Source organism: Anoplophora glabripennis, unplaced genomic scaffold (assembly GCF_000390285.2).
Source record: "Anoplophora glabripennis isolate ALB-LARVAE unplaced genomic scaffold, Agla_2.0 scaffold327, whole genome shotgun sequence".
NCBI classification, from domain to species: domain Eukaryota; kingdom Metazoa; phylum Arthropoda; class Insecta; order Coleoptera; family Cerambycidae; genus Anoplophora; species Anoplophora glabripennis.
In genome coordinates this window covers 458,675-479,187 of record NW_019416408.1, presented here as the reverse complement: position 1 = coordinate 479,187, position 20,513 = coordinate 458,675, and the positions used below count along the sequence as shown (strand labels likewise).

The 20,513-nt window shown below is 29.7% G+C and overlaps 1 protein-coding gene across 3 annotated transcripts in view; it reads left to right on the top strand.

Moving 5' to 3' along the window:
• Positions 1-396: 396 nt before the first annotated feature.
• Positions 397-20,513, top strand: part of LOC108909479 (alpha-tocopherol transfer protein-like) — a 27,692-nt gene continuing 7,575 nt past the window's right edge. The window contains exons 1-4 of one of the 3 annotated variants that reach the window (XM_018713830.1): positions 8,479-8,629; positions 9,989-10,118; positions 13,316-13,562; positions 19,258-19,506. In XM_018713830.1, the coding sequence (XP_018569346.1) occupies positions 13,382-13,562; positions 19,258-19,506 (430 nt within the window). In that variant the 5' untranslated portion in view covers positions 8,479-8,629; positions 9,989-10,118; positions 13,316-13,381. Of the gene's footprint in view, positions 491-8,478; positions 8,630-9,988; positions 10,119-13,315; positions 13,563-19,257; positions 19,507-20,513 lie in introns of those variants that run through there. The other 2 variants (XM_018713831.1, XM_018713828.1) reach the window with 2 other exon arrangements.

The window sequence follows — 20,513 nt, the reverse complement described above, 5'->3', positions numbered from 1 at the left end:
ATTGTATATTTACCTATGAGTTAGTTAATTTTACTACGCCATTTTTGTATATCATTAAGGAAAAGCACACGACAATGAAAAAGACAATAATAAAGTTATAATAATAAGAGAAACTCACTTTTTTTAATGTTAAAATATTTAAAATTTTCTCTAACCTGCGAATATCTAATTTCAATGTTATCGCGCTCAAGGTGTCACACGAGTGTCTATTTTTATAAATGAATACATAAAATGGAATATTAATATAACATTTCGGTGACATTGTTCAATAAGGTGCGCTCTGAATTAAATAGTACGATTAAATCATATCCATTTGATCGCCTCTTTGGTCAAAGGTGACTTTATGTGTAACAAAGACTTATTAAATCCTATACAATACCATTGCCTTGGCTTTATCATATAAATTAGATACCACTGGTCGTTGAACCAAAGAAAACTCTGTGGTTTTATTGAAATTTATTCGTGCCACTGAGTGTTAGCGGCGACTAAGGTAAGAACATTTTGTTAACTAGTAAGTGTATTTGTCACCTACCATTTTGGAAAAACTTAATTTCAAAATTTTCATTTTTTTTTACTTAAACGTCCTACGTATTCCTTCCTGTTAAATATAGGTACACGGTGTCCCAGAAATAAGTGCCCAGATATTAATCACGTATTTAACTCATTGGAAGCAACAACTTTTCTCTAATAAATTTTCTATAAAACTTAGTTTTGTTTGGTATTTTGTACCCATTAAAATAACGTTAACGGTACGTCTACAAATGAAAAAAATATTTAAATAATTTACGTGAATGTCTTATGGAATGATTTACTATTTTAAAATGTTTTGTTAGCACTAAAATCAATTAATTAGTTCTTTTATTATTAAGTCAAATAAGTATTTCGACTTATGCTCCATTGGCGAGTAACAAAAGTTCAAATATTTAACAAAAAACTAAGAGGTACTTGAAAAAAAATACACAAAAGATATAGATTTTGATGAGTTAAATATACGTGTTAAACTTTTGACACTTATTTCTAGGACATCCTATACGCACAGGGTGGGCACTACTTACACTTTGGTCTATTTCTATAAACTATTAAACAGACAAAATTAGCTGCAAAATTAAAAAAAATTGCATTACACCGGATAGCCCAAAAAAACTTATGAATCAATCTTTGGTGGTTATGCAAATAACGATGATTAGATTAGGTTAATTTCTGTTAAAGCTTTATACGCAGTTTGTTAGTTTTTTTTAAGTAGCAGAGTATTAATAACATTTAGGATGTAACATAAACAGGATGTATTTAAAAGAAGGGGTACAAATGGTACCAGAGACTCTTTAGGTGAAAATAAGTTGATTTAGAGTATTTGAAACATGTCTGACTAAAACTTTAGAAATTAAAGAAAAACCATTTTTTATTTTTCACTTTAACACCCTGTATCTTTTTTATTATGCCACTTGGGATATAGGTATGTTAGATTAAATCAACTTATTTTCACTTAAGGAATTTCTTGGATCATTTTTGCTCCTTTATTTAAATACACCCTGTATTTTGCACGTTATATTTCACTCATACTTAGTTGACTAGTACATACAGGGTGGGCCATTAGTATGAGAAAGTAAAATAGTTGTTATTCATAATACAGAGAAAAAGTTTATATAAATGTTGTACAGAATCGGACCGATATATAAATAAAATAGAATAAAATGCAGGGTGTTCCATTTGGAAAATTTTTGAAAATCAAGTTTAAACTGTATAAAAATATCAATACTAGGTAATATAGGCCTTTGTCTAACATTTGCCTATAACTCTATCTAATTATTTAGTTCCCAGTGTGAGTAGCTGAAAGTTAATACAACTTCTTCGAGGCCATGTTTTTTTTCCAAAATTAAATGAATTTTCTACATAACTTGGCAACCCCGCACTAAAATGATAAATTGTTTATATTGCCATATACAGAATTTTCTCGGAAATCCATATGTTTAAAAATATACAGTGTGTTCCATTTAAAAAATGTAATATGTATCAAATTAATTTTGTAGTTTAGGTTTCTTGATTCTGTATAACTTTTATATAAACTTATTTTCTGTCACAAGGGAGTTATTTTACTTTCTCACACTAATGGTCCACCCTGTACAAGAAAACTGCTAAATTTGAAGTTTTTAATGTTAACTGTTCTTAAGAAACTAATTAAAAACTTTCATATCTCAACTTTGAAGAATCGTCGTTTAAGAAAGTATGTAGTATCTTTTTGTTTATTTACTATTTGTTTTTGGCAATATCGTTGTTACATTCTCCATTATAGACATATATTTCATATATTTCATATATTTACGTCTGCTACGTGATCAGTAACTCAATAACTTCTCGTGGTAAAACCAAACTACAGTTCAACTGTCGATCTTGGCCTACTAATACTTTAAATATAAAATATTTGATTTTCCAGGAAATAAGAGAAAGGATGTAACACTTCCCAAAGGTATAGCTTGGGTTTTTGAATGTCACAATCAATATACTAATACACTGGAAGTTTTTGTAATATCATTATTTACATGAACAATATTTAACATGGAATTTATTTAAATCTCAATAACTTTCGGCTCTGTCAGGTACATTGGCATTTCCTTACAAGCTAAAATATTTTCGTTATTTTCATATTTTGTAGACGACGTTGTTGTGTATAGAAGTATCTCAATCCCAAGCATAAAATAATTAGATTAATTTCATAGATAATTACATTTTGAACAATTTTGTCTCTATTTATAATTTCCCTAAAATCGAATATTTAAAGAAGAAGAAATAATCAAATTCTATTGGATTTTCCGGTTTAACTAGTTTTGAATCAGATTATTAATTCATAAAAAAAGAAATCTTTAAAATACAATAAACAAAATTGTAAATATCTAACGAACGGTTGATTATAAGTTGATTTAATCGAATATGAAAAAATATTGCAAAATTTATTATCTGTGTCGTGCATCCAATTTTTTATGGCTAAATTTCAAACATATCTTTACACCACGATACTATCTGTAAGTATAAAGTTAAACAAATATTTGTTTGCTAAATTGAACTATTTACTGCCCTGTCACTATGACTATAGTATCGACTTAATATGCATTTATAAGGAAACGACTGTGGGAATATTCAATAGCACACCCTGTATACTACATTGCTCACTGCCTCCATAGAGAGATGAATAAATTATCAGTTCTTCTTTTTTAAGTTCTATAAAGTCTAGACTTACTTTTCATAATAAACTTGTATGCGTACAACGCACTTAATTTAATTCGATTTCTGTTGAGTCATTTTGTACTAGAAATTTGTGTGGGGCCTATGAATCCCTAAATCAATGTAAATATGCTACTAGTGCGACGAATAAAAATTATAACAGTATGACAGGCAAAATTTCTACAAAAAAATCTGTTTTTGCTGAAGTATTTACACTGTATTTAGAATTCAAAACAGAAGTGAAATTACATTTTAAATGTTTCCAAAATTGAGATTACCTCTACAAATCAAAGCGGTTTACAAAAACTAAAAGCAGACTGAAATTATTTGAATAAATTTGATTGTTTAGGTACTTTGACAATCCATGAATAAAGTATTATTAAAATTTGTATCAATAAGATGCTTCGAACAAAATTGGTACATATTTAAAATGAAGAATTGAGAACTGCAGAAAAAAACAGGCGTGATGCCTTCCGTGTTTATGGAGAGTGATATCCTGGCAGACGTGTACTAATATAAGTGTTAAGTATTGTACACGTCTGCCTTCAAATTTAGTGACATGTGGGGCCTCAAAAAACTGTTTCTAAAAGAAAGACTGCTACTGATGAAGAGCACAATGTTGGTCTTTTGGGAAATGAGTTCATATTTCAATTTGAGAAATTGAAGCAGAATGCGATATCTCTCGTTCTTCTATTCAGCGAATCCTAAAATCCGGCAAATTCGGACCTTTCAAAATCCATCTGGATGAAGGATTAGAACCAGGTGATTATGACAGAAGACTGGCGTTTCTTGCATGGCTAGCCGGTGGGTACATTATCGGACCAAAGTTTTATGAAGGAACTGATGAGGCATATTTAGAATTCCTTCAGATCGAATTTCCAGGTACTACAATTCTAGAATTGCAGTTGCTTATTTAAATCAAATTTACACTAACAAGTGGATCGGCACATATAGACCATAAGATGACCTACAAGAGCACCCGACCTAACGCCCTTAGATTATTTTCTATGGGGATATTTGAAGGATGGGATAGATGTAATATAGTATAATATTAGATCTGTACATATACTAGACCCCTCCGCAGATTTGAAAATTTAAAAAATATAAATCGAAATGAGTATGAACTTCTTAAAATGCCGAATTATTAAAAAATGTTACCTCTCATGAACTTTTGCATCGAGCCAAATGTTGCATTGAATCAAATGGACATTTTGAACATTTTCTTTAACATCTTTACTGTCGCTCGCGGTTAGTCTTTGGTGTCAAGAGAGTCATAAATATCGTTCTTGTAAAAAATAAAATTAATAGGTACAACATGTTTTTCTAATTCATTTAACATTACTTTTCTATTATTTCACCTTCAAGAAAATATTTGTACCTAAATTATCTTTTACAGAGATCTTGAAAATACAATTTTTGGAAAGTGTATCTTTGCTAATTTGAAATTTAAATCCAAAATAATGCACGTTTTTCATAATTTTCTATAATCCCAATGTTGAAGACATTTAAATTGCAATTTTACTTCTGATTTGAAGTCTAAATACAAAGTGCAATACACGAAAAAATTCTAAGAAAAATATACAGGATGTCATTTAAAATAAAAAACATACGGTCGATTTTGGTTAAACCGGAAGTGAAAGAATTTTAATATTAGGCCCAATTTAAAGAAGTTTAGATGTATGTAGATGCCCCAAATTTAAAGTTTATAGTTTTTTAAGTAATGGAGATATGCTATTGGAATAATACAACTGAGACACCTGGTAAATTTTTTATAATATCGTTTACACTTTCCCTAAATCTAACCTTCTTAAACGAAGTTATATGTTATAAACATATTTTTTTTTAATTTGTTGGTACCATAAGAAATATTGCGTTACCTACATATTTTTAATCAAAAATTATTTTGAAAAACTAGTTTCTACTCTAAAACAAAATGAAAATGCATTCATTGTCATGTAGAAAGTACGGTTTTGACAAGAGATTTTTTTGTAAATCTGTTGTTATTACAAAGTAGAGATAACTAAAACTCATAGGCGTGGAAGTTAGCATGACGTTGTAGGTATTGAATAAATAGGTATATAATAAAAACATATCTACTGTATCGAACTTTGTAAGGCTATCATTACACGTTCTTGAACTATTAATTATTTATCTCAAAAACAGTGCAAAGTTTATTAAATACGTATTCCGTACGCGGTATATCTATTTCACTATTATTATCAAAAGATAAACATGATTTCTGTAAGTGATCTGACATTAAAAATTCATTTATAATCAATTAGTTGTTATATTATATTCAATCATTTTGACATTATCATTATTTTCAATTAATGCCTATACGTATCTAATATCCAAGGTGTATAACAACGTGTAATAAATACCTAATTGTGTTCCAAGAATTACAAATGTAAATCATTTCACTTAATTACTAAAGCCAGAAAGGGATATTTTCTTGTAACACTTTTATGAACATAATAAAGACCAGCAAACATGAAGATGCTTCTAAAAATTATGAATTTTATTTAAATTTATAAAAAGGGCATTATTATGAACTTTACTGACAATGAAATAAAATATAACGATGAAGATAGGTTTAATATGTACTAAACCAGTGTAGATTATATCTAATATCTGTATAACTGCAGTATAATATTAGTAAAGGTGCAGTTATTTGTACTTATATGTATAATTTATCTAAACTATTTTTTGAAGCAAAATAACAACCCTTTTTAAAAATATTTAATAAAAATAGATTACTGTGTACTGGAATAAGTTGTCACTAATCTGAGACTGCACTTTAGTTTTTCGGAATAACGTAGCTTTTGTGATATCTTAAAAGTCTTTCGAGATATTTTAGGCCTATCTTATACTTGGGATATCTAGACACAGCATTATTTAAACCACACATGTTGTGTAAGGAGTAGTTGCAGGGGGCCACTGTCACTAGTTTATCTCCATTTTTTTTTAATTTTTAATCTGTTCTAAACAATGTTTAAAAATATTAATAAATAAAAAAAATTAATTTTAATAAATCGAACCATTTTTGAGAAAGTTCAGTTCATATTTTCTGTAAAATTTTGTAACATCTACCGCATACGCTTTGAAATACCACACAATTCGAACAATTTCCAAAGCACAGCTACAGTTACCGAAAAAAGTTTGTTTTTGATGAAGGAAGTAACCGCAGAACAACTTTCAAAAACACATTTAAAATAGAAATACATTATCTTATTATAAAAATTTAATATTTTTTAGCGATATCGTAACTAAAGCACTTTCTTTGACACAGTCGCACAAAAAAAAGTTGAAATCCAACAGAGCCACATATCATTTCCGAAGGAATTCGAGGTGTTGATCACGATCCTGTAGTCAAAATTCGTGACGGCATTTCAGAGAAAAGTTTTTGGATGAAAACTGTCCCAAATATGGGTCAAAACTAATTTTTTCCTAGATCTTGTTCAAATATTTTCGTAGTATTTTGAGACGCTGAACACGATGCCATCAGTAAAATTTACCCATGAGCTGGATATTTCTCAGAAAATCCACTATTTGGGTGAAAACTGGCCAAAATACTACGAAAATGGTATGCAGCGTTCTCTTCTGACTACAGGAATCTCGGTAAGAGATACGAAGTTGCTTAAATGGAGGAGAAGTTGCGTAATCAGGGGACCAACATTGTGCCTTAAAAAATCAACATGATTAGTTTTCAAAATATTTGAAAAAAATCAAAATTTTGGAAATCCGTTTTTGTTTCATTTCAGCCCTTTTTGAAGCGATATTGAAAAAAGATTAACACTTTCTCATGGTAACTTTTTGCACTCTATCGAATGGCATAATCAATTTTTATATGTAACGTTTCGTCTCTCCAGGACCATCATCAACTTAATTTTTTAAATACGACCCTGGAAATTTTATTACATTTTTTGCAAGCATTCATGATACTGTACTGCCTCAGCCCGAATCAAATTCAGACGTTTTGTCTTGAAAAATTAATCTTCAATGTATTCGTTCCAAATATGTCTATTTTTTTTAGATTTCTATGTTTATTAAATTATCGTACACTATAAGTGTCGTTGGACCCTGTCAAATCCACCTAGTTATTTAAACTATTACTATACTTGTACGGGGGATTGGCGCCCTCTGTGCAGGTATGGTAGGGTGGAAGAATGTTGGCTTAGGTCAATGTGAGAGATTGACACCGGTTGGCATTTGACCACCCCCCTAATTAATGAGGTTTTCCAGGTTTCCCTCATTCCTGCACTGAATGGTGGTTAGGGCCTACCAACATAAGTCGTTCTTGGGCGTAAATGCGGCCTGCGTAATAATAATAATATGCCGCCTCCTCTCCCGCACAAGTCTCCGACTTCTGGGCTAATTCTCGTAATTAGAATGAGGAGTAGATATATTATTATTATTATTATTATTATTACCATCACACGTTGCAATAAAACATTATTAGTGTTTTAATCTCGTGCTCATAATTATTTCTAGGTTTCTCGAGTGCTCAAAATTCAAACAAATTTCGATCTAAATCCATATTTGGGCAAGTTTTCACCTTAATAGTGGATTTTCTAAGTATTAAGGTTATGGGTAAATTTTACTATTGGCATCCTTTTCAGCGCCTCAAAATACTGGGAAAATGATACCTATATACTCATTTAGGAAAAAAATCAGTTTTGACCAGTTTCACCCAAAAATTTCACTTTTCTCTCAATTTCAGCGCATTGGATTTCTTCTGAAATGATAGGTGGGTTTGGACTTTTTTTGTGGCTGTGTGATTGTTCAAAATGTCTGTGAGATTTCAAGGTCATAACCAATAATTTCTTAAAACATTTTTCAATATTATACTATTCACCCTTAAATTATCGATAGAGTATTGGAGATGACTCTGTATCCCTCATACCGTCTAAAAATTATTTTTCCAACCAACAATTTAAGATGTCTTTATGCCTTCAGTATTTTTCGAAATTATCTATGTTTTGTTGATATAGATTAAATATATTTATACTGAAAATTTAAAAAATAAATACATATAATGGCAGTTTTTTGAAATATATAATAGACAATGTGCGAATTTAAGAATTAATTATACATATTATTAAAACAAAATTAAATTATTAATCCGAACGGACGATTTTGACATAAAGTCTCTGTCTCCAAAATGCATTTCTGTGTTACAAATGTAATGTAGGGGGGAATAATCAATCTGTCGGATCTATAAATTAACCATACACGATAGTTACTTCCGAATGTGTGGTGGGTATTCCACCAAGTGAGTGACACCTTTTGTGCCAGGTTCGCTTAATGCTTTACTTCATGTGAAAGCGTGAGTGAGTGTTTTCATCTTTCCAGATCTGGTATATTGTAACGCTTGCATAAGATTTGACCTGTGTACTGTACCGTTTAAAGCGCTGTAAGTATTTACCATTTTCGTTTATAAATTATATTATTTTTTTTCAAAATTTGCATTTACAATTTTTTTATATGCAGTGCGCTTCCTAGGTGGTCTAAAATTTGTATAGGGTAATTCTTCGTATTATTTAAAAAAATATATCAGAAATATTTTAAGATGGTAACATTTTATTAAAAATTTCTGTGTAAGTTATTTAGGTTAGATCTTATCGTTTTTAAATTCAAAACAATTTGTTCATTTTATTTTAAGTTTAGATTTTTTTAAGTTGAATATAATTTACTACATTTTATTAATTTACAAATTTTTTATGCAGAATTTTAAGAAATTTCAGATACGTGGTCAATGAATACAAAATAATACAGCTAATATAAATTTTTCTATTCGGCAAAAAAATTATGTTCAACATTATACCTATAATTTTTGAAAAACTACAGCTTTGTTAGAGAAGTACATTTCAAAATAATTGAGCTTTACTAATTACAAATTTTTACTCACTTTTTTTCTGTTAGTTATTTAAGTTAGATCTTAACGTTTTTAAATTAAAAACAATTTGTTCATTTTATTTTAAGTTTACATTTTTTTAAGTTGAATATAATTTACATACTACATTTTATTGATTTACAAATTTTTTATGCAAAATTTTAAGAAATTTCAGATACGTAGTCAATGAATACAAAATAATACAGCTAATATAAATTTTTCTATTCGGCAAAGAAAATTATGTTCAACATTATACCTATAATTTTTGAAAAACTACAGCTTTGTTAGAGAAGTACATTTCAAAATAATTGAGCTTTACTAATTACAAATTTTTACTCACTTTTTTTCTGTTAGTTATTTAAGTTAGATCTTAACGTTTTTAAATTAAAAACAATTTGTTCATTTTATTTTAAGTTTACATTTTTTTAAGTTGAATATAATTTACTACATTTTATTAATTTACAAATTTTTTATGCGAAATTTTAAGAAATTTCAGATACATAGTCAGTGGATACAGAATAATACAGCTAATATAAATGTTTCTATTCGGCAAAGAAAATTATGTTCAGCATTATACCTATAATTTTAGAAAAACTAAGCTCTGTTAGAGAAGTACATTTCAAAATAATTGAGCTTTACTAATTACAAATTTTTACTCACTAAATTAAATATATAGAGATCTGTTTTACAAAATCAGCACTTGTTGATGTTCAAATTAAAAATATGTTTCCTTCAATTTAACAGTCCTTAATTTTTCGAATCGTAATTACATTTTTTTTTTCTAAACAAATTTTAAGTATCTAAATTAAAATAATGTGTATATGTATTTCAATTTTGGTTTCTAGTAATTTCTTCAAAAGCAAATCTTTTTTTTTTAAGGATTGCTCTGTTTTTTTGGTTTTGGTTCTGAATTCTAGTCTATTCAACTGCATTTCCTTTCTTAATATTTCTTACGGTAATAATTTCTGCTACAATATTTTGAGGGGACAATCTTTGAGAAACCATATAGGTAAGCAATTTTTTATATAAAATCTAATAACAGGACGTTATTCTGTACCTTCGGTACACTCCTATCTATGAAGATCTATTAAGATCTATGTTTAAATTTTATACACAAATTTAAAATGTAACAGTTAAGTATGTTCAATTTCATACACAAATTAATTGTGAAAAAATCACACTTTTGCACGAACTTAGGGAAAGTTATGGAATTCATCGTAATTTTAATAAAATTACAGTTTCCAATTCAGTAAAGACACATATGTTGGAAAGACGTATATAATATCCAAACATCATTTGAGAAAAACGTGTCGTTTTTACTTATGTACAATCAATTTAATGTAGTAGTTTTAAACGTTTCATACAACGAAAGAGTAAACTTTTAATATTAGTAAACGTGAAACAATCATTTTTGGTATTAATATTCTTTAGGTACCTACATTTCAAAATAATGTTTGATGAAGATTTTTAGTAAACGCAATTTAAATCTGGATAATATGAAAGGTATAGACTGTAGAATATACATAATTAGGAATATTATGCTTGAACGTAGGATATATGGCAACAAATAGTCTCTATAAAATGTCAATTTTAAGTAAGGCTTAAAAACAATCAAATTAAATATAATAAATATTAATATGAATTTATTAAACATTCATAAAAAGGCATTAAGCTTTCGTTGGTACAAAAAACGATTAAATTGAAAGTAAACAGAAAAAACTAGAATTAGTATAATGTAATAATAGCTATATGCTCTTTAAAAGATTATTCATTAACAAACTGTTAAATAATGTTTCTATTTATGTTCGCTATTGATTGATTTTCCTGGATGTTACAGACATTCTCTTTCACTCTATATAATTAGCATATGCTAATTAGCCGAGAGCCAAGAGCCGAAAAGAACTATATAGTCCTTTTCGGCTCTCGAAAAATCTATATTTTTATAAATTTTTTCGTAGTAGGTTGCTTAAAGACATAAGTAGGTCAGAACATGTATTTAAGAAAAAACTACATTAATGATATGTAAAATAAAAATAATAAGCGGTAGGTACATATAGCACGTAATCAAGATTATTATATAGAGCGTTAATGATACGTGTAAAAAACGACAATTCATTCTTTTTTATTAACTAATGCAAGCAACGTACTGTGAATGCTGCTACTATTTTAAAACAATATGAGGCAAAACCTTGTTATTAAGAAAATGTCATTTGCTCACTATTGAGTATATGTATACATAATTGTGATTCTTAATTCCTATCATTATTAAATTATTATACTTTACTATTATGTTTATAAAACGTAAAACGTTTGTTATACGCTTTATATGTTTTACAAGTGTTTGTATTGTAAAACACAAATGTTTTAGTTTAATGTCAATTGATCATTGAGTTGACGTTTTATTGACGTTTAAAAGAACAATTTATTTTGAACTACTTTCATTAACGTTCGTGTAAGATTGTCAAAAGGACTGCCAATATTTTTCGTAAGAAGTAATGTATTTTAACGTTACGAACCTCAAAAAAAAAAACAGTAGATTTTCTAACATGACGAGAATTATTAACTAATCACACGTTGAAAATACATTTGAACAATATACTATGTGTACTATATATTGGGTAATATGCGCCTCCTTAGGGTAAATATTTGTAAATATAAGAAAAGTTTCGTTTCGTTCTAAAGGTATTATATACAGGGTGGGCCACCAGTAACGCCTCGGTGGCTAGGGACTAAACGGCAAATGTTATAGAAACCTGTTTAGGTGGGTATGTGTAGGTTGATTACAGCTACATTTTAAAAATCTTTTGAAATATACGGGGTGTCCAGGAAAAGCGTACTATATCAAAGTTATGTGTTTTTAACACCCCGTATTTTACTGCATTTTTGAAAGCACCGTAGAAAATAGGTGAGCTTTATTAAAGGTTCTGCATACCTAGGACGTATTGTTTGTGAGATATTTCAATTTTAGTGAAAATACAGGCTTAGCGTAGAAATATAATATTAGCAATAAAATATTTTAAGGAAGCAGCTTTGTGCAGTGCATTTTAGATCCCAACCCTATTAAAAAAAGATCTGGATGAAAACACGTGGATACATCTTACAAAAAAATTCGATAAAAAACGAAACGGCACAAATATCTCCAATACCGTTAGAGATAGGCATAGGGACACAGTTTGAAAGAGTTTTTAAAGAGTTTAAATTTTCTAACTACCAAAGTAAAATTATACTCAATGTCTCATTTAAAATAACCAATTTACTGCTGTTTAAAGTTGAGAAAAGTATTCAGCAGTTTTTTGAACACCCTGTACAATACTAAGTGACGACAAATATAATAATTTATAATTTCAAGGATCTAAAATACATTCTCCAAAACTTCTTCCTTAAAATTATTTTTTTATTGCTTAGATTAAATTTCTACGCTAAGCCTAAACTCTTTCTCTTTCACTAAAATTGAAATACATATCTCACAAACCAGAAGTACCAGGTATGTAGAACCTTTAATAAAGTTCGCCTATTTTTTTATGGTGCTTTCAAAAATGCAATAAAATACAGGGTCTTCCATTGAAAAATACATAACTTTGATGTGGTACGCTTTTCCTGGATACCCTGTATATTTTAAAATATTTTTAAAATGTAGCCGTATTCAACTTACACGTACCCACCTAAACAGGTTTCTATAACATTTGCTGTTTGATCCCTAGCGACCGAGGCGTTAATGGTGGCCCACCCTGTATATTTTTTAAACTTTATTCGTGCTGCTAAACATAAACTGTATTTATCATAAATATGTATTAGAATTTGTTGACTTAATATAGTACGGCGTTTTAAATTTCTAATTCTTCTACTTTTATACAATTCGTACCTCTGTCAAAATGTTGCTTTTTATGCAAATTATGCGTAACCTTTTACCCTTTTTGTTTGAAATGAATGAATATAGTTATAGAATGAAGGACTTTCCTACTATCTACTTCCAATTATTTGAAACTCATCAGAATGTAGAGAACAATTATTGAATGTTCACTGGATGCTCTAGATTTTTATTAGCCTATGACCTACAAATTCTCATTTGTTTAGATTTATATACGTATCAACTGTAATACCTAAGTGGAAAAGAATTTCATATCATTTCTCTTCAAAAGGCATATTATAGAATATTAATCAATAACTAAATATTGTATATACTTATTTGATCATTATTCTTTTCAGATTATTTTTTGGCAAGTACGTTCACTGAATTTTCAATCAATACTGGCCTTATATTCAGTGTCAAATATGGTTTTATGCATTGAAACGGGCGAGGACAACGTCCCTTTCATTCAACTTGGGACTCATCAGCTACGACTGGACCTGGAGGAGCTTAATGAAGAAGAGAAGGAACGAGCTGTCGAAGAAATTAGGGAAATTCCAGAAAATATCGAGCACGGTTTGAAGAAACTTCGGCAACTTATTGAAGGTAATACGAAGTTTATATTTGCGTATATTCCAGAAGGTAACATAGTATGTAAATAAAAAAATAAACAAGGTTTAAAGAAGCTTTGAGTTTCTACAGTTAAAAAATATTTCCAGCACACAGAAGTTGTGAGAGTACTATAATGAGGTAAATTTAATTACGAATCGACAGATAATTTTAAATGAAATAGATAATTTTATTGTGAAATTAAAAACACTCTATTCAGTTCGATTATTTTCAAGAGGTAAACTTGTCGAAAAAAAAAGAAAGTATTTGTGGCCTCTTATAGAAGCAAAAAAATCTTGCAATTATAATTTGATAACTTTGACCATGAGGTAGGCAAAAATGAATCAATTTCTATTCTTATTGCGACATAGTTGAGGACATGACATGCCGGCATATGTATTGTCTATAATAACCAATTATTATTGTTTTTAGAACATAAACTTCGCTGATGTATAAAGGTTATTAGTAGTATATTACTTATCCTTGCAAATTAAAAGAAAAAAACATTTAAAAATGTATAATGTACTTTGGATTATATGAAAATTAACATCAAATTCATTAGATTGATATCGGAATCATATTGTCGAATTCCGGGAAATATTTTGGAGGGAAATATATATAAATAATAAAAAAAAATATTTAGAAAACGGCTAATTTTAAGGAGATTATCAATTAATGAAAAATATTTCAGTAGATGTTTATTCGTTTATATAGCAAATGACAAAGAGTGAAACTGAAATCAACAGATCAGGTAACATTTTAACGGGGAGTTTCTTGCTCTGAGTCTTCTATATAATCTCCGGCCACTGAAGATGGCTTGCATCCTTCTGGACACTTGAGTGCTATGAGTGGCTATGAGGTCAGCACCATAATTTATCAGCATTGTGGCTGCAGAGATAAACAAATCAAAACAGTGGCCGGTATATGAGGGGTATAGATGCGAAACTCAGATTATCCACTTTTTTAAATTTTTCAGGAAGAAGGAATAACTGATTTCTCGCTTTTTAAGTGACTTAAGGATCTGAATTTTTTTTTTTTTGGTATTGTATTAGAACTTTAACTTTGCTTCTTAATTGGTGAAATGGCAGCACAACAATATTTGACTCCAAGAAAGTGAATTAAAGTTTGGATAATGTGAGTTTTGATACAACTTTTTGGATAATGGTAGTTTTGCTCCAAATTATTCATGAAATTAAAGGAACTTTGAAACAAACTCAATATCAATCAAACTTTTATGTAATGTGGTAGTTCATAATCAAAAAGCTGCACAAAAAACTTAGATGCGATTTTATTATCAGTGATGAAGAGAAATATTTTTATAATGAATCTAAAATTGCAAAGTATAAAAAATGTTGACAGTAAAAAGTTTTAATATCCGATATTTAAATATGAAACTTCAGAACTAAACTTATCTTACTTATAATCAGAAACTCATAGAAAAACACTGAACCAACCATCTAGGAAAGCAAAACAATACGAGAAGCAAAACTCACATTCTCCTTAGGCAGTCGGCTATATTAGTTTATCGCTTTAAGCTTTTTCATTGGTGGATATGGATAATGTGAGTTTTGGCACCTTCAGATCGTAGGAGATTGTGACTTTTGAAACAATTCACAGATTTCACAATTTAAAAATTAATACGAAAATGTGAGTTTGTACCACTTCTAAATTTTAAAATGGTGTAGTTTAACACGATGAACAAGATAGCGTCACTATAACTCTATTTCGAAAAATTATGTATGAGTATGAGTTTTGCATCTATACCTCTTATATATTTCTGAATTGGGTAACTTCAAAAAATTTGCAGTATTGTACAAACCATTTATTCCTTCAGATTAGATAGCACAGTTTTTCTGTTGATAGTTGATAAAGATCTTCTGATGCATTTTCATGATTACAAAGTTTAATTAACTCAAGAACTGCCTACTAACCACGCGGAACGAAGATAGTTCGTTGAATGTCTTATGGAAGCTGATATTTCTAACAAATTCTTCTTCAGCGATGAGGCTCATTTTCATCTTGATGGCTTCGTTAATCGACAAAATTGCCGCATTTGGGGGTTCAGAAAATCCACGACTGATTGTTGACAAACAAATACATCCACAACGTGCGATTTTTGAAGCGATAGTTTCCCCACGGCCTCTAATGCTCCTCTTCCACGTCTAAAGGAAGTTTTCGTTCTCCAAATTTGTTTTCATACATTTTTACTTTTACTTTGTGCAGAACCAACAAGGTAATACAAGGCAGAAATGGCAGAGTAGAATAAAACAAATTATTTCGTTGCCATGAATTTTTTTTATTGTTACTAACGTCAACTACCCACTGAGATTTTAGAACGTGACTCAATTATTGGTAATTGACTTTTTAACGTGTTTCTTTTAAAATTTGCTATGGAAAACAATTGAATACTATACACGATCTTTGCAATGTAGAGGTACCAGTCATTGAACCAGCTATAGAAGTATGTAAACATAAACAAAGCAATGAACTTCGTCTTGTAAGTCCTCACATAATGAATGGAATTGTAAAAGGATTTTTATTTCATCGTAACAATTTGTTTACGTTAATACATTTATTTAAATTTATGCAGGATACTGAAATTTTTGCCTGATAATGGTTTTATTCAGGTACAGGATATTTAAAACAATTGACGAAAATCATGTAAATAATACATTATTTCTATAGCAGGTATAGCATTTAATGTTCTATAAAAAAGTCAAATTTAAGCAGCTTGCAAAAAAAATGAATTAAACATTATTAAATTTAATCTGAAAATTATATGTAGAAACAACCTATGACAATGTATGTGATTATAGATAATAAAATTGTAATGAAAGTTTCAACAATTTTTTTAACCATTTTATTTTTCAATTTTTATTGCCTTGTATATTGAAAACGAACATTTTCGAACATGCACTTATAGTTACTTTATGACATTAAAATTTGGTTAAACATTTTGGTTATTCCCTGTATATCTGAAGCAGTTATAAAATTATAAACGACTGCACAATATTTTTGTATCTAAATACCTAATTCTGGAAATATTGTTTTCGTTAGAGATTTGCTACGGATATATTTAATGATCATAATTTGTGTTACCTAGTAATAATCATAGTATCTGAGGTGACTTATACAGGGTGATTCATTAACAATGAGAAAGTCGAAAGCTGAAGATACTACACGTGAAATGGTGAACATTGACGCAAACATGCCTTATCCGAAAGTTGATAGTTTCGGAAATACAGGGTGTTGAAAGTTAAAATCTGAAATCGTTTTTTTTGCGATTATTCTGAAAATATGTAGGTTAGGAACTTGAAAATTTGTGAAACTATATTTTTTTAGGCGACGAATAAGATGCGTGTTGTAATTTCAGCATTGCTCATAGAGGGCGCCACTTACGACCGATTTTACCGAAAATTTAGTTAATAACTTTTTACCCTGTATATTTAACATGAAACTTGATTCAAAACCTGAAAGAGCTATCCTTTTTCCATTAATTATGTACTCTTGTTTCATTTCGCTATCTCGATCCGTTTTCGAGAAAAATCGATGTAACGAACACTATGTTTTGATAATATGAGAAATTAAAAGCGAAACAAACCAAGTGTTTCTTCGTGTTATTACAACAATTAACAATAAAACAAATGATTTGTAATAATGATTTAAAATAAGTGTTCGAGGAATCCACCGTTGACACTGATACACTTTACAAGTTTTCTGAGAGATGTTCGAGTTTGAAACAACGTATTGGGATTGCGTCTGACTTCGTTGGCAGCGATTTGTATTCTTTGCCACAACTCTTCACACGAGCCAATAGATTCTTTGTAAACTATATCTTTTATTCGAGACTAAATAGAAAAATCAAGAGGATTGAAGTCCGGACTTCTTGATGGCCAAGCAAAAATGCTTACATGGCCAATTCAGCGATTTGGAAAAACTGCATCTAAATATGCACGCACTGGCCTAGAAAAATGCGGTGGAGCTCAGTCGTGCATGAACCACATGTCACTTCTTAAATAAAGTGGAACTTCTTCAAGCCTTGGAAGCATTTTTACTTGGCCACCCAGAAGTCCGGACTTCAATCGTCTCCATTTTTCTATTTGGAAGAATCTATTGTTGGTTCAAACTCGAAGATCTCTCAGAAAACGTTGTGTAAAGTGTGTAAATGTCAACAGTGGATTCTTCGAACACTGACTTTAAATCATTATTACGAATTTCATTTGTTTTATTGCTAATTGTTGTAATAACACGAAGAAACACTTGGTTTGTTTGGCTTTTAATTTCTCGTATTATTAAAACATAGTGTTCGTTAAATCGATTTTTCTCGAAAACAGATCGAGATACCGAAATGAAACGAGAATACACAATTAATGGAAAAATGATTGCTCTTTCAAGTTTTGAATCAAGTTTCATGTTAGGCATACAGGGTAAAAAGTTGTTAACTAAATGTTCGGTAAAATTGGTAGTAAGTGGAGCCCTCCATGAGCAATGCTGAAATTACAACACGCATCTTATTCGTCGCCTAAAAAAATATAGTTTCACAAATTTTCAAGTTCCCAACCTACATATTTTCAGAATAATCGCAAAAAAAAAACGATTTAAAAATTAAGTTTCAACACCCTGTATTTCTGAAACTATCAACCTTCGGATAAGGCATGTTTGCGCCAATGGTCACCATTTCACGTGTAGTATCTTCAGCTTTCGATTTTCCCATTGTTAATGGATCACCCTGTATGTGGCATAATTTAATTTTTTTTTGTTTTTTCTATTTAATTGGTTATTTTCACACCTATCAACAATATTTGGAAAAATATGAAATAATCCCACCGAAAGGATTAGTCAAGGGTTGTTTTTATAAATCTAGTTTTGCTTGACCAAAAATCTCACCGAACGAAGCAAACAAATGTAAAAGGCTTATTTCATTCATTCTTTTTCTTCACAAATAGTAAAATACCCAAATAGATACGAAAAACAGTTATGATCGTATTAACTGTTTCATATAATAATTTGGTGGAGAAAGTATTAGAATACGGAAAACATATGTGCCTGTTTAAACTAGGTATAAAGTTGTGCTGCACGGAAAATTTTAATAGCAATTAATTCGAAAAAGTAGACTATGTTGAGCACTGTAAATGAACAGGGTGTGTCCATAATTTTCACCTCTTGAATCATAAGCAAACTAGGAACTGTATAAAATATAGGTATACTGTTTTATGAAGAGAACTATTCATTCTGCAGTACCTCGTAAACAAATATTCTAAACTGATTCAAAAATTGAAAACAGATAATACTTATTAGCTACAGTAAAGCTTTGTTGAACATGGGTAAAATTATATTAATATAGAAACCTGTTTATACAGTGCTATTTTTTTAAAGCCTGACTGCTACTGCAGAAATCTGGCAACACCGGAGAGAATTATTTGTAAATTGTTCTTAATCAAGTTATTTCCTACAACTTTGCATTTGGAAGTAGGTACTCGTCTATCACTGCAAATAAAAAAGTTGGCCTATGTCAGGTTTTAAAAAAATATCACTGTATGTATTTTGTTATAGCATTGAAGCAAATGAAGATAAACAAAAAGTACCACATCTGAAATTATCTTAAAAAATTACATGCTCGCATTGTTTTCTGTTTTATAAACCAATATTATCTATGGCATTCATGAGACCAGTTGTTTTCTCTTATTTTCAGCTGAAAAAAGTCTGTATGTGCCCTTAGACAACGACTCATTTCTAATCAAGTTTCTGAGGCCTTGTAAGTTCCAACCGGAACTGGCTTTCAAATTTATAAAACGGTTTTACAAATTCAAAGTGAAACACCCCAACTATGGTATAAATATAACCCCACAGTGTGTCAGGAAAGTGTTTGATGACCAAGTTTTTTCCTTCCTGCCAACAAGAACTTCCAGCGGATGCAGAGTCATGGTTATTAATAGTGGAGGTGAGTTTGTTGACAATCGTTCTGTTAATTCTAAATTAAAATTATGCTTGTATAATTTTTTTTGTAAAAAACGCTGAATTTTGGGTAGGAAGCATAACTCCACTGGTTTAGGTGAATTATTCGACTTATAGGAAGCAATTGGTTACAAATGTCATATAGTGCCAATCTATTTTACTTCGAAGCTTCCCTTATGCGTACACTGACAATTTAGGTTAGGTATTATTTTAATGTAAAACGTATAAAAAAGACCTCCAAAGTGGATTGGTTGTTTCTGGTCTCCCCCTGGAGTCCAGTCTGGACTGTTACTTCCCCTTTTTAATTTAGAAAAAAAGTCGTACCTGTCAGTTATAGTTTTTTTTTATATCGAATTCTATAAAGGTGAATTCTATACAGGTGAGATATATTAAAGCTATTTTAAAATTACAATTTTTTTAACCAATGAATTGTTGAAGAAATTGTCACAATTTTCCATGCAGAAAGACCCTTCTGTAACAAAAAAGACACTTGGGGGTGGAAGGGTGAGTTCGTCTTAAGAGATTAAGATAAATACAGGGAGGGCTATTAGTGTGAGAAAGTACACTTACTCCCTTGTTACTTATAATACGAAAAAAAGTTTATATAAAAGTTGTACAAAATCAAGAAATCAATGGAACACCCTGTATATTTTTAAACAGTTGGATTTCTGTTAAAATTCTATACATGGTGTATCTAAATAACACCGAAAAAATTCAAGGGGCGATTCTCCGATGAATATTAATAGGGGTCTTTGGTATAAAATTTTTTGAAAAAACCCTCCCCTGAAAAGTTACGCCCCTCCTAAAATTACAAAAAAAAATTGTTTTTCTTTTTTATCTTCCATGTACATCAAGCTAAAGAAACCAAACTTGGTGAACATTATCTGTCAATAAAACTACACTTTTTGAATTTTTTTCAACCCTGAACTATTTTTGTAAGGGGTTGAAATAATCAACCCCTATGACATTTTTTCTTATAATTTTTTTTTCGAT